The sequence below is a fragment of the Pristiophorus japonicus genome, chromosome 20 (genome assembly GCF_044704955.1).
Source record: "Pristiophorus japonicus isolate sPriJap1 chromosome 20, sPriJap1.hap1, whole genome shotgun sequence".
In the NCBI taxonomy this organism is placed as follows: domain Eukaryota; kingdom Metazoa; phylum Chordata; class Chondrichthyes; family Pristiophoridae; genus Pristiophorus; species Pristiophorus japonicus.
The window spans coordinates 28,240,439-28,255,465 of NC_091996.1; the positions used below are offsets into that span (position 1 = coordinate 28,240,439).

The 15,027-nt window shown below is 41.0% G+C and overlaps 1 protein-coding gene across 3 annotated transcripts in view; it reads left to right on the plus strand.

The window, feature by feature from the left end:
- scai (suppressor of cancer cell invasion) overlaps positions 1 to 15,027 on the plus strand; it is a 223,721-nt gene that overhangs the window by 164,657 nt on the left and 44,037 nt on the right. For all 3 annotated transcript variants that reach the window (XM_070862672.1, XM_070862671.1, XM_070862673.1), the window contains 3 exons: positions 1,811 to 1,889; positions 10,012 to 10,111; positions 11,430 to 11,511. In XM_070862672.1, the coding sequence (XP_070718773.1) occupies positions 1,811 to 1,889; positions 10,012 to 10,111; positions 11,430 to 11,511 (261 nt within the window). The remainder of the gene's footprint in view (positions 1 to 1,810; positions 1,890 to 10,011; positions 10,112 to 11,429; positions 11,512 to 15,027) is intronic.

Below are 15,027 nucleotides of genomic sequence, written 5' to 3' on the forward strand. Positions count from 1 at the left end.
AATTTTTGCACCACTATCAGAATGGAGAGGATATACCTAACGGGAAAGATAGAACAGGCTGGGGCTCTTTTCTCTCGAAAAGGGAAGACTGAGGGGTGACCTGATAGAGGACTTCAAGATTATGGAAGGGTTTGATAGGGTAAACTTAAAGATATTTTCATTTGCGGGGGAGATCAGAACTAGGGGCTGTATCTATAAGATAGTCACGAATAAATCTTATAGGACATTCAGGAGAAACTTCTTTACCCAGAGAATGGTTAGAATGTGGAACTCACTATCAGTTGGAGTAGTTGAGGCGACTAGCCTGGATTCATTTAAAGGGAAGCTAGTTTAGTACATGAGGGAGAAAGGAATAGAAGGATGTGTTGATGGGGTTAGATGTAGTATGGTGGGAGGAGGCTTATGTGGACCATAAACACCAGCATGGACATGTTGGGCTGAATGGTCTGTTTTTGTGCTGTAAATACTATGTAATACAGGTACAACCTCCGAAATCCGGAAACCTCAGGATCGAGGCCATTCCGGTTTTCAGACGTCCCAAATCCGGAAACCCCTGGGCCAAGTTTCGTGTTTTTCCGGATTTCGGAGACGAAATCCGACATCCCAAAATTTAGCTCTCAGCACACCTGTAGTTGGGAAGAAAAAAAATGCCCAGGAAAAACCTGCGTGAAGACCTGCAAAAAAGGTAAGTTAAAGTTTTTAATTTTTAATACTTTTGCAGCGATTCGATAGTTAAGTGTCTTGTGAATGTTTTGTGATTTTTTTTTTTTTGGCAATTTTTTTGGCGGGGGTGTGTGTGTCTCTGCATGTTGAGGGTGGGGGGATTATTTGCAGAACACTGATCAGAATACTGGTGTCTGGTTTTCGGAACATTCCAGTTTTTGGAACTCCGGATTTTGGAGATTGTACCTGTACTATGTAAGGCATATGAAGAGTCAGTCAGATTACTTATTCATCGTCTCCCCTGCCCCCCTCTGCCAAACCTACCTCCATTCAGGATTTCCTATCTGATAGCGGAGCCAAGACAAGATTTCACCCTGTGGGAAAGTGTACAATGCAGTGTAGGGTAAACAGGCTTCTTATTTCAGTGCATTTAATTTGCTAACTTCCCCACTCAAGACCAGTAATTTGCCTACTCACCTGAAACAAAAAGTAGACCCTGATTTATTAGGTTAAAATGGATTAAATCTTGTGCCTCCACTGGGCTGTTGTAATTACTTACTAGTAAGAATGTATTTTAAGAAGTCTAAACCAGGAGTGTCCAAATTAGCCTGCGGGATACTTGCAGCCTTGAGGCTTGGCAAACTGGCCCTCGAAGCCCAGGCAACTCACTCCTATATGTGTTTATTTCTTAATTGCTGGTTTGTCTTGTAGGAATTTTGTGGGCCTGGAGGTATAGAAAGAGCTGTTCTTCGAACTGTTGCCTCATTTGTGATTAAATACTACATCAGAACACCAAGATCTGTTAATGTCAGCAATGTGAGTCGTGCAAATTAATGGGAACTTGGGAGTTCAACTTAATGTGGCTCCTGACGCAGCATGGCATACAGTCAAGAGGCCCACAGTAACAATAAGCTTCAACGCCTCTGGTCTAAATCACTTTCAATTGACCGCAGAAACATTTATTGAAAGCAAGTATTTTTTGTCTAAAATGCAAGGATTTAATCAGTCAAATGGTTTACAATACATCAGAACACCAGCATACACCAATCTATTACTTTGATGACTGTTTCAAATTTCAAATTTTGTTTTAAAGATGATAATGTTGGCCGAAAATATCAGTGGTAAATATTTTTATTTTCATTTTCAGGAGCTGCCTGGAAATAGCGTGCTCCTGGTCTACCTGTCAGCTACTGGTGTGTTTCCCACAGGTCGTTGTGATTATGAAGGTATAATAAAGGAATGCTTCCAGTCATTTGTAAAGCTTGAATTGAGTTGAACTTAATTATTTAAACTTATTCATTTACAGGGAAGGGTACTGTGGGAGATTTGGTTGAGCACAGGAGAATATTTCTAATTTTCAACAGTTTATGTATGAACATTAGTGAGTACAAAAGCATAATAATTTCCACGGGGCAGTTGGGAATTTGTATTCTGGTGAAATCTGTGCTCCTTAGTCTTCCCAAAAACATTGAAATCGATCTTCAGGATTTCCCTGTCAGATCTGTGAGCTTTCAAGTTTTTTAAGACACCATTTGTAGTCCCTTCATCATTTTAAATAAAGCCTCAGCTGAGTGTCTTTTGTTTTAAAGAGTAAGAGCACCCTGCACCTATCCCAGTAAGAGCACCCTGCACCTAGTAGGAATGGCCTACTCCTGCACCTATTTTCTGAGACTATGTCCTATCGTGAGAGCTAGGACTTGGTATACTTGCTGTTGATCTAGTGATCCTGCTCTGAACCTTTTCTAGGGTCTCTTTCTCTCCAATCATGTGAGAGGTATTCCACATGGGGGTTAAACAGGGTCTTATACAATGACACTTTGGTGTTCTTCATTTTGTATTGAATTGTCCTAGCTGTACATCCGAATGCTCTATTTGCTTTTGCTATAGCTCCTCGGCACTGGCCGCGGATCTTTAGAAACTCATGCACTATGACACACTGATCTCTTTCCCTTTAAACAGACATTATATACATGCATGGCACTAGCCCTACTCACAATCATTACATTAAATGTCATCTGCCAGATGTAGGTTCATTCTCCATCGCATAGAATTAGATTGTAAGCTTTTTTACTCCTGCGGGCTCTGACACCAGCACAGATATTCATGTCATCTGTCGCCAGAACCTCTCCAACATCTTCATCAGATCATTGATATTAATCATGAAGAGGCCTTAACATTGATCCCTATGGAATTACAGTTGAAACCGGTCTCCAAACAGAACCACTTGAATTAATGATTGCTCCCTGTCTACGAGAGTGCAATGAATTCCCTATCCACCCAGGATCTGTCCTCCAATCCCACAGGACTCCACCTTGCACTGCAACATACTGTGTGGCACCTTGACAAAAGCTTTGAAAGTTAAAATATACAATGGCTATTGGTCTACTTTCATCCATCAACCCAATAACCTACTAAAAGATTTAACCAGGTTGATAAGACATGGCCTTTTACAGACGCCATGTTGCCTGTCCTTATAACTCCTTCTCCGTCACTTTGGTTGTGTAAAGTATCCTGAAAGATCCCTTCTAGAATCATAGTGATACAGCACAGGAGGAGGTAATTTGGCTCATTGCCTGTGCCGGATCTTTGAAAGAGCTATCCAATTAGTCCCACTCCCCCGCTCTTTCCCCATAGCCTTGTAATTTTTTCTCCTTCAAGTAGTTCTCCTTTTACCTTTTGAAAGTAATTATTGAATCTGCATCCACAAATTCTTCAGGCAGTGCATTCAAGATCCTCATATGTAAAATATTTGTCCTCATGTTGCCTCTAGTTCTTTGACAATTACCTCTGTGTCCTCTGGTTACAGACCCTTCTGCCACTGGAAACAGTGTCTCCTTATTTACTATATTAAAATCCTTCATGATTTTGAACTTTCCCCTTAACCTTCTCTGTTCTGCAGAGAATAACCCTATTTTCTCTAGTCTGTTCATGTAACTGAAGTCCTTCATCCCTGCTACCATGCTAGTAAATCTCCTTTGCACCCTCTCTAAGGCCGAGACATTCTTCCTAAAGTGTGCTGCCCAGAATTGGCTACAATACTCCCAGCTGGGGCCTAACCAGTGTTTTATAAAGGTTTAGCAAAACTTCCTTGCTTTTGTCATCTGCCTCTATTTATAAAGCCAAGGATCCCTTAAGCCTTTTTAACAATCTTCTCAACTTGTTCTGCCACTGTCGAAGACTTTTGTATGTATACCCCCAGATCTCTCTGTTCCTGCACCCCTTTTAAAATTGTACCATTTCGTTTATATTGCATCACCTCATTCTTCCTACCAAAATGAATCACTTCATACTTCTCTGCATTAAATTTCATCTGCCATGTGTCTGCCCATTTTACTTTGACTATGTCCTCCTGAAATGTGTTGCTATCCTCCTCATTGTGTACTAAATTTCCGAGATTCGATTCATCTGCAAACTGAAATTATTCCTTCGAGCAACTTTCCTATAACTGACACCAAGCTTATGGGCTAATCATTTTCCAGTTCTAATTTGTTGCCCTTTTTGAATATTGATATAACATGAGCCTCCTTCCAGTCATCAAGTACGATGCAGGACTGCAGCAAGCAATTGATTATATGAGCAACAACTACTTGCATTTATATAGTGCCTTTAGTCGTAGAATGTCCTAAGGTAACTCACAGGAGCAATTTGAAACAAAATTTGACACCAAGCCACGTAACGGGATATTGGACAGACGTCAGAGGTAGGTTTTAAGGGAGCGTCTTGAAGGAGAAAAGAGAGGCAGAGGGGCTTAGGAAAGGAATTCCAGAACTTTGGGCCTCGGAAACTGAAGGCACAGGCGCCAACGGTGAGGCAATGGAAATCAGGGCTGCGCAAGAGACCAGAACTGGAGGGGTTGTAGGGCTGGAGGAGCAAGGCCATGGAAGGATTTGAAAGTAAGGATGAGAATTTTAAATAAAATTTTCTTCCCTCATCTCTTGAAGGTGTTGATTCTTTGCTTTGCTCTGGTTCCACGTGTTATGGTTGTCCTCTGGTACCTTGCCAAATAGTTAATTATGTGGAAACCTTGACTGAATGTTGCCATACTATTCAACCATGGGGGGCATAGCCTAATCCTGTCCTCAGCAAGCATGCAATCCGGAATGGGAATTTTGGTGCTGATTTTCCTCAGTTAACCCATGGGTGCTTTGGTCACTTGCAGTGCGCATACTGCTGCCCAGTTGAAATCAGCAAATTCAGCACAATTTGGGGATTAAACCTGGGTGATGATGCTGAACTGACAAGGGAGCTCTTCTAATTATTAATCTCAGTTAGTCATGTTATTGAAATTCTAATATAATAATTCTAATTCTTCAAGTTCATTTTTTATAACCGCCTCCTCAGGATAGGAGCAGGGAGGTCTTACTACAGTTGTACAGGGCCTTGGTGAGGCCACACCTTGAATATTGTGTACAGTTTTGATCTCTTAATCTGAGGAAGGACATTCTTGCTATTGAGGGAGTGCAGTGAAGGTGCACCAGACTGATTCCCAGGATGGCAGGACTGACATATGAAGAAAGACTGGATCGACTAGACTTATATACACTGGAATTTAGAAGAATGAGAGAGGATCTTATAGAAACAAATAAAATTCTGACGGGATTGGACAGCTTAGATGCAGGAAGAATGTATCCGATGTTGGGGAAGTCCAGAACCAGGGGTCACAGTCTAAGGATAAGGGGTAAGCCATTTAGGACCAAGATGAGGAGAAACTTCTTCACTCAGAATTGTGAACCTGTGGAATTCTCTACCACAGAAAGTTGTTGGGGCCAGTTCGTTAGATATATTGAAAAGGGGATTAGATGTGACCCTTACGGCTAAAGGGTTCAAGGGGTATGGAGAGAAAGCAGGTACTGAAGTTGCATGATCAGCCATGATCATATTGAATGGTGGTGCAGGCTCGAAGGGCCAAATGGCCGCCTACTGCACCTATTTTCTATATTTCTCAGGACGATCTACTTCAAGGCAAGTTTTGTTTGGTGAAACTAGCCCACTGACTAGTGCTGCAGTGTCGTGGTAACCTAGTTACCAGGCAACCTTTCAACATCACATTTGATATTTAATTCCCTCTCCTCCTACTCCAGCCTTGGTCTGTGCAAATATACAGAAAAGATTTTCTTGTCAGTAATGTTAACAACTAATGTGTATATAAACTTCTGAACAGAGTTCCACCAGTTGTCCAACTGCTGAAGTAACATTAGCATCAGAAATGTATTGCCTCAGGCGTGCAATTATGTGGATAAATAAAAGCAGGGAAAGGGAAGAGTGGACATTTGCAAGAGGAAAAGGTGAATAGTAAAACAGAGTGTAGAATTTTGTGTTTATACTTTTAAAAAAAATCTGTTTTAAACAGATTAAATGATGATTCATTTGATAACTGATGTTGACCAAATTGTTCATCTAAATTCAAGCCTTTCCTTGTGATCGTAACATTTAAGTTTTGTTTTTGGTGTACTAAGTTTTGTTTTTAGTTGCTTGCAAATTCTGTGTGCAGTATTGATTCCTTGTACATACATTTAAAAAATTTGTTCCGTGGCTCTAACATAATAGTTTATAAACAGGGTGTTTGTTAACCCCTTCTCCGTCAAGTTGGTTGTATGTCCAAAAGCGCTTCACGGCTAATGAAATGGAATTGAAGTTATAAGAAACAGCGAAGTCCCACAAATAGCAATGAGACCGGATAATCTGTTTTAATAATGTTGGATGAGGGATAAATATTGGCCAGGACACCGGGAGAATTCCCCTGCTCTTCTTCAAATATTGTCCCGAGATCTTTTACGTCCACCTGAAAGGGCAGTCAGGGCCCTAATTAAATGTATCATCCAAAAGTTGGCACCTCCAACAGTGTAGCAGTCCCTTAGTATCGCACTGAAATGTCAGCCTAGATTATCTGTTCAAATTTCTGGAAGATCTGTAATCCCTTCTGTTTATCTTTATTTCACTAAAGGAAAGCTGGAAATCTCTTAATTGATAGCTAGTCTTAAAGAAATAAATTAGGTTACATTTTAAAGAGAGGTTCTGGTTGATGAATGAAAATACACTTTCACTTCATTGGAATATCTAGAAAATTAATTCCAAAGCTATTCAAGTTAGTTTGTCTTGACATGTTTTTGTTTATATACAAGAGTGTCGCTGTTATTATTGTCACTATTTTCAACACTGCCAGCTAACGATTACTTTTTGAAAGCAGTCTTTCCTGCTGGGTGGGAGGAGTTGTTAAGTCGAACAGTCTTAACATTAAGAGTTACTTCAGTTTCACTACCTCCCAATGTTGAGAACAGTAATTCCTCAAAGGTAGTTAATATTATAAACTCTTCCTATGAAGACACAATGTATGCTTCAAATGACTCACTGGGCAAATGCTACTAAGCCGTATGGATCAGGAAAATCCCAGGTTTGATGTCTGGTCTAGACTGAGTTCGCTGATCTCAGTCAGGGCACTGCAATTAATGTCTGCATCTGCGGGCAACGGAGGGGAAGAACCAGCCAGGGTTCCTGCTCCTGATTACTATTGATTGATTTTCATATAGAAAGCCTGCATTTATGAACATTGTGTGAGGGTAAGATTGAGTTTGGCTGTGATATCTGTGTCATCTAGCTGATTCTAACATGAAAAATAGCCACTTGGGGTGATGTACCAGAAAATGAGTATTTCATGTGAAACTATCCCACCAAGTGTTGCTATCTTCATAAGAGAAGGGACTGTGGGCAGTGGAAAGGTGAGGAGATAAGTGCTCAACATTTAAACAAAAAAGTGGAAAGGGAATCTCCATGGATATTTTAACATTTTAAGTAGTATTAATACACTTTTAAGTACACTTGAGGGGAAGGTTGCTTGTATTTGTTTGTTCACAAATTGTTTGCTTCATTGTGATTCTTGCATTCCTTTATGATGTGCATGCACCAGTGGTGTTCTTGACGTGCATGATTTTTGTTTATTATATATGCCTAAATTGAAGTCAAAATATTCTGTTCATGTTTTCATGATTGTCTTTAAATGTCACGATGTATGACTGTCCTTGTTCTATTAGTTCTGTTTAGACTTTCAGCCCCACACTAAATTGCTTTCTGAGGAAGTAAGGAAAGAGTCCTAGTCTTGTACAGTACTGTGATATTGTTGGTTATATATTATCTTTGGTATAAAACATAAGATTATTTACCCTTTTAAGGCTTGTAGCATCCCTTGTTCATCATTCCTTCATACTGTGGGTATCGCTTCTTGACAGCACTGTCTCTTTAGGAGGGACTAGGTTGAAAAAAGAAATATAAGAGTAGAAATTACTGTCAATGAATCTTATGAGGGCTACCTTCAAACATTGATTTCCGACAACACATTCCCGTGCTGAGGATGCTAATGGAGTGGGATAAAGAGGAATTAGGAGCATATTCACTCACTGAAGGGGTCTTGCCCTAGACTAATCTTATGAGTAATGTGGGCTACAAAATATATTGTGCCCATGTAAGGACATCAAAAGCATGCATCAGAAATGCTGGTACAGAAGAACTGGGAACAAAGATCCAAAATATGAATTATTCTTCCTCTTCCTAAGTCCTGATGATCTCTGAGGGGAAAAGCTCTGGTGCAGTGATATTTGAACATAACGTTTGTTGCACAAGATCCCAAATTGGAAATTTTGGTTGGCTGAAGTACCTCTATATAAATTATTGCAAATCCTTCTTCCATGTTGTTTTTAAAATGGGGGATTTGGGCAAATAGGGTTTTTTCCATCTCAATGTTTCATAACTAGTTTTATGTTGTGGAGTGGGTGGAGAAAGATATGAGTGTGTGTCTGACACCTGGAGTGAAAGTCGTATCCATTAGTATTTTACTGGGTAGCTGACAGCAAAAGCTTGTACTGGTGTTCAAATTACTTGCCTAGGTTTGCAGGTTATGACACTGCGCAAAAGTATTGGATTTTTAGAGTACCTGATGGTGAAGCGGTAATGCTTCAAGATGTCTGCCATTCACAACCATTAAACAGATGGCAGAAGTGTTGTATAGAAAAATAATATCTTTCTGCATAATGAAGTATTCCTTAGTGTGTTTAGAAAAATCAAAAGTCCTGAATTTCATTGCAAAAGAAGGATAATAAATCTGAAAGTTATTGAAGACATTTTAAAGACTATATTGATTTATCCTTATGAAATAATGCTTTCCTCAACACTCTAGGGGCAATTTAATGGTCTTTAAATAGCTTTATACTATGTTGCATTATCAAATCAGTTAAACTTACATTTCCATATTTGTGGAATTCTTTACCTCAATGGATTGTTAACAAGCATAAGTTGCTTTATTGACAGAATTTATAATATATTTGTTAACTAGTAGTTTTTGATTCAAAATAATTTTAAATAAATTGGATGACAATTTGTATCTGCATTTAACAACAGTGTGGATTTTAAAGTGCATCTCACTGATGATTATTAAATGTGTTAAGATCTGGAATGCACTAGTTGGATGGGTGATGGAATCAGATTCCATAGGAACTTTTAAAAGGCAATTGGACAGGTACTTGAAGAGGACTAATTTGCAAGGTTATGGGAAAAAGGTTGGGGTGTGGGACTAAATTGGACAGCGCTTTCAAAGAGGTGTGGGCTGAACGGCCTCCTTCTGTGCTGTATGATTCTGTTTTAAACTGGAATGTATAATTTTGTGCTGCTCATGCTCCATTTAAACCAAAAAGGAAAAAGATTTAAGTATTCATCTATAATTTTTAATATTGAAAATGCAGAATGCATTATACATTTTATGTGAACATTAGATTTTAATCAAATGTCCCTGAAGTATTCTCCAGTGTAATCTCCCACTCTTAATGAACAGACGGCCTCTTCCAGAATTGTTCCACAGGAACATTATCAAACAAAATTTGACACTGCATCACATATGGAGATATTAGGACAAGAGACCAAGAGCTTGGTCAAAGAGGTAAGTTTTAAGGAGTGTCTTAATGGAGGAGAGAGAGGGGTTTAGGGAGTGAATTCCAGAGCTTCGGGCCTAGGCAGTTAAAGCCACAGCTGCCACTGATGGAGTGGTGAAAATTGGGGATGCCGAAGAGGCCAGAATCGGAGGAGCACAGAGATCTCCGAGGATTGTCGGGATAGAGGAGATGCAAAATCATGGAGGTGGTTGTTGTAGCCCCCGGGTGTTCCTGTAATAAATGAAGAATACTATAACTTTTAAGCTCGTGCATCATGAAATTATGTTATATTCAATGTGTCATGATGAGCAAAAAGTAATGCAACAGTGTTTGTGCAACAAGAGTGACTGCACCAGTGCCAACCGATCCAGAACAAACTAGTATGTCGTAAAATGTGTTTGTATCTTCTGTGAATGTTTGTTTTTCTGTGCAGGTCCATACGATTTTGGTGGGGTACTCACCAACAATAATCGTGATGCAGGAGGCTTGGAAGTAATACAAAAACGCAACAATTCTTTTAAAGAAATGCACTGGTATGTCGACAGGGTATTAATCCATTTCAATACAGATATTGGGAAGTAAAGGACTTTGAGCATTTTATGGGCGGGATGTGTTTAACATGATTACTCCACTTGCCAAGATGGCTAATTTCTATATAACCCATGAGTGACAAGATTACAAGCAAATAAGAAAACCAACTTAAGAATTTAAAAATGTTGGTGCCCCACCATATTTTAAATGTTGATAAATATTAACATTTCCACATCACCTGCCATCCCCAATTTAAACTTTACCTTTCATTTCGTCAGTGCTGGTGAATTGTTACAATAGGTTTTTATAGAATCATTATCTGTGTTTCAACAGATTTGTAGTGATTCTCAGCGATCTTTTTCCCCTGCACCCAAACATGGCTGGATTTTAGGCTTTGCTCATTTCGGGGTGGTAATGGCAGCGGGGCGGTAAAGTTTGTGCTTGGGAACAGTTTGCGCCTCAGTCAGCAAAATTGGGCAGTTGGGCCTTGAGTATGAGACGGAACGCGAAGGAAGGCGTTGCACACCTCTCTCAGGGCGCTAGGCCGGCTGAGCATGCGAAAATCCCGAGCTAAACAGCCAGCCTGGGAGCGCTCCGAGAGGCCTGGGGAGAAAAAAAAAACACCACCAAAAACATTCCCATTACATAGCCCACATCAGCACAACATAAATTGCAAAATAAAAGAAAAAATAATCACACTTACCTGAGGTGGACATTACTTACCTCACGGCAGGCGGTATAGGTCGGGCCGCCCCTTTTCACAGGCGGTCCCAGCCGGGCGCGGTGCAGGGCATACGGGTCGGGCAGGAGTCAAAAAGCGAGCCAGTGTTGCAACCAGGAGCGTTGCACACTGGCTCAACTCTTCCGGGCGGTACTGCTCTGCGCCCCACAAAACCGGCCCCGAAAACCTCCGCGGGGCGCTGGAAGCTGACTGCCCACCCAGAAGAGCTCATTGCTATCCCTCCGGGGCAAAAACAGAACCACACATCACTGGAAAATCTAGCCCCTATGTATCTTTGCTGATAATCTGTCCCTAGCAGTAATCTGTTGACTGCATTACACATGAATTGTGCTATGCTATACCCCATTCACTTCAGAGTTAAACATAGGCTGGGTTTACACAGTGCAGTAATTAAATAGTTTAATCCTCATAGGAAATCTTTTACATTAAATTGAAGATATGGTGAATATTTCTGCCAAGTTTGTAACCTCAACTGTCCACTGTTTGCACATACGGAACTCTGGTATATAAGGCATAAATCCTTGGTAAAATTACCCCTCAGTGTGCTGTAACTCCTCTGTATTTTCCCTTCTCTTTAGTCTTCACCCTGGCGATTTTTTCCCTTTCACACGGAAACCATTGTTTCTAATTGTGGACTCTTCAAATAGTATAGCATATAAGGTAAGCTAAAATAGAACCTTTTAAGCAATTTTTTGCATGTAACTCCAACTGTTTAGGAAAAGTTTGAAACGGTCATGAAATATTTCTGCTGTGACCAAACTTGTGTGATTTCAGTTCTAATTTAAAACTGGCATCTCTTCTGCTTTTCTTTTACTTCAACGATTGTCGACATGAGTATAATTTTAAAAACATTAATTCATGGGGACGTGGGCGTTGCTGGCAACATTTATTGCCCATCCCGTAAAGTGGTGGTGAGCCACCTTCTTGAATCGTTGCAGTCCGTGAAAGTACTCCCATAGTAGTGTTGGGGAGGGAGTTCCAGGATTTTGACTCAGCGACTGAAGGAACGACGACATATTTCCAAGTCAGAATGGTGTGTGAATTGGAGGGGAACTTGGAGGTGGCGGTGTTCCCATACACCTGCTGCCCATATCCTTCTAAGTGGTAGAGGTTGCGGGTTTGGGAGATGCTGTCGAAGAAGTCTTGGCGAATTTCTGCAGTGCATGCTGCCAATCAAGCGGGCTGCTTTGTCCTGGATGGTGTTGAGCTTATTCTGTGTTGTTGGAGCTGCACTCATCCAGGCAAGTGAAGAGTATTCCATCACACTCCTAACTTGTGCCTTGTAGAAGGTGGAAAAGCTTTGAGGAGTCCGGAGGGAATCGGGATTTCTCGCCAAGCCAACATCTGGTGCTTTAATTTCTTTCAGAATTGTAATGATTCATTCTTGCCAGTTAAATGCAATTGGAACTGTAAAATACCAATGTACACAAACTTAATGTAAATCTGGTTCAGATTTCTTTGCTCCCTCTTTTTGCTCCTACTTTTGCTCCCTCTTCCCCTCTTCTTGGTTTTGTATTTAGAGTCATAAGTTGCAAAAGCAAGCAGGTAATGCTGAACTTGTGTAAACTTTTGTTAGGCCACAGTTGGAGTCTTGTGGCGTCCCATTGTAGGAAGTATATAAAAATAATGGAAAAGGTGCAATGTAGATTCACTAGGATGTTAGAATACATGATGGGTTATAGGTATGCAGAGTAACCTGAAATATTAAGACTTTTTTGCACTAGACCCAATAAGGTTTACAGGACTGAAGCGTTATGATGAGGTAAGTAATGATGAATTATTCCCATTGGTTGGCAAGATGGCAACAAGAGGGCACAAATTTAAGATGACCATAAAGAATTAAAAGGGAAGTTACAAAAATATCTTCACAAGGAGTGATCAGAATGTGGAATTTGGAGTGGGAGAGTAAGATTAGACTAGATAGCATATGTAGCGAAAAACACCAGAGCAGACTTGTGATGAATGGCCTGTTTCTGTGCTGTAATCTATGATTCTACTTCTGTTGTTTGCCTGTGAATAGAAGAATTAAGAACTAATTTGCAGTTCTTGGTAGAATTTTTAAAAGCATTTCAAATGTATACAAACTCGTGTCCTAGTAGTTGAATTTATGTGGATTTTGTAACTGTTTTTCCTCTGGCCAGTCATGAGATTTTGTTGCACAATTCTGTCACATTCTAACAAAATAAAAAGCCTTGTGGCATTCAATGCTTAACCATCTCCCCACTGCCCATCCTCTCTCAATTCTGGGGAGGATAAATTGAATGTGCAAAACTAGGATGGAATGAATCACAACAGTCTTCCACTTTGTTGTTTTTCAAATTATGGGTAAACCTCAACTGAAAATAAAACCCCTGATGCTTGTTTCTTTGAGTTTGATAAAGACAGTGAGTGAGTGAGTGGCAGAACTCGCTCCCATGAGCACAATACACCCCAAAAGTAGCCATTCCTACCCTCATCCTCAATTCTGAGGGACTGCCTATGATGAAGACTTGCTTCCACTCCTGAAGTGAGTTCTTTGGCTGAACAGTCCAATGCGAGAACCACAGACTCTGTCACAGGTGGGACAGATAGTCATTGAGGGAAGGGGTGGGTGGGACTGGTTCACCGCACGCTCTTTCCGCTGTCTGCGCCTGATTTCTGCATGCTCTCGGCGTTGAGACTCGAGGTGCTCAGCACCCTCTAGAATACACTTCCTCCACTTAGGGCAATCTTGGGCCAGGGATTCCCAGGTTTCAGTGGGGATGTTGCACTTTATCAGGGAGGCTTTGAGGGCGTCTTTGTAGCATTTCCGCTGCCCACCTTTGGCTTGTTTGCCGTGCGGGAGCTCAGAGTAGAGCACTTGCTTTGGGAGTCTTGTGTCCGGCATGCGGACTGTGTGGCCCGCCCAGCGGAGCTGATAGAGTGTGGTCAGTGCTTCAATGCTGGAGATGTTAGCTTGAATGAGGATGCTGATGTTGTTGCGACTGCCCTCCCAGGGGATTTGTCGGATCTTGCGGAGACATCGTTGGTGATACTTCTCCAGCCACCTTGGTGTCTACTGTACATGGTCCACGTCTCTGAGTCATACAGGAGGGTAGGTAGACCATGAGCTTGGTGGCAGTTTTGAGGGCCTGGTCTTCAAACACACTTTTCCTCAGGTCGCCGAAGGCTGCACTGGCGCACTGGAGCCGGTGTTGGATCTCGTCATCGATGCTTGCTCGTGTTGATAGGAGGCTCCCGAGATATGGGAAATGGTCCTACCAAGAGAGGGGGCAGATTGTGTTTTTCAAAGTTGCAAGTCAACCAGCTTGTTGTAACACAAAACAGCACGTCGAGCAACTTCTTTTCAGTAACTGGAGTTAATTGCTCTCTACATTCTGATTATCTCTCCCAACTTTTTGGAATACTGCGTCCCTGCAGCGTTTATTTTTTGCTTGTGCTTCTGTATCGAGCTTTCATGCATTTTTATACATTAAAGGCACTGTATAAATACTTTAGTTTTAATCCAGAAAAGATATCTACTGAGTGTTTCATCAGTAATGCATTTTCCCATCAGTCACACAGTTTTGGGTTCTTAGACCTGCTTTGCCTATTGTGGACTCAGTAAATTTTGTATCATTGCCATTGGTCCAAAGTAAAAGTGTAATACTACAGAGAATGGCCAGAACGCAAGAGGTTTTATTCTTTATGCCAAGTAAGCAGCATCGTGATTTACCGCAGTTGATTTGACACTTGCTTCTGCTAGTTTTATTTTCTGTTAAACCTGATTCATAGCTTCAACCTGAGATATATGGTCTGCCAGAATATTATTTGCAAGTCAATCGGAGGTCAGAAAGGATCCTGTACTCATTCCAGCACCTACCTTGATGGTGCAAAAAAAATAAGTTTTAATTGTTTGCCCTGCAATCTGCACAAGGTCATGCATCACATCATAGGGAGCATGGATTCCCTTTGAAAATTGAATTTTTGTTTTGGGCATTGGAAAAACTATCTGGAGCACTTTGTAACACTTGTGCATCATTTGTGATGCTGCTTGTAGGGAATAGGTCTGACTAGGCACATCATGAGGTCACTTAAAAGCTAGTATGGCTCAGATACATGGACCATGTACAGTAGATACCAAGTCGCTGGAGAAATACCAACAAAAGATGTCTCCGCAAGATCCTACAAATCCCCTGGGAGGACAGACGCACCAAC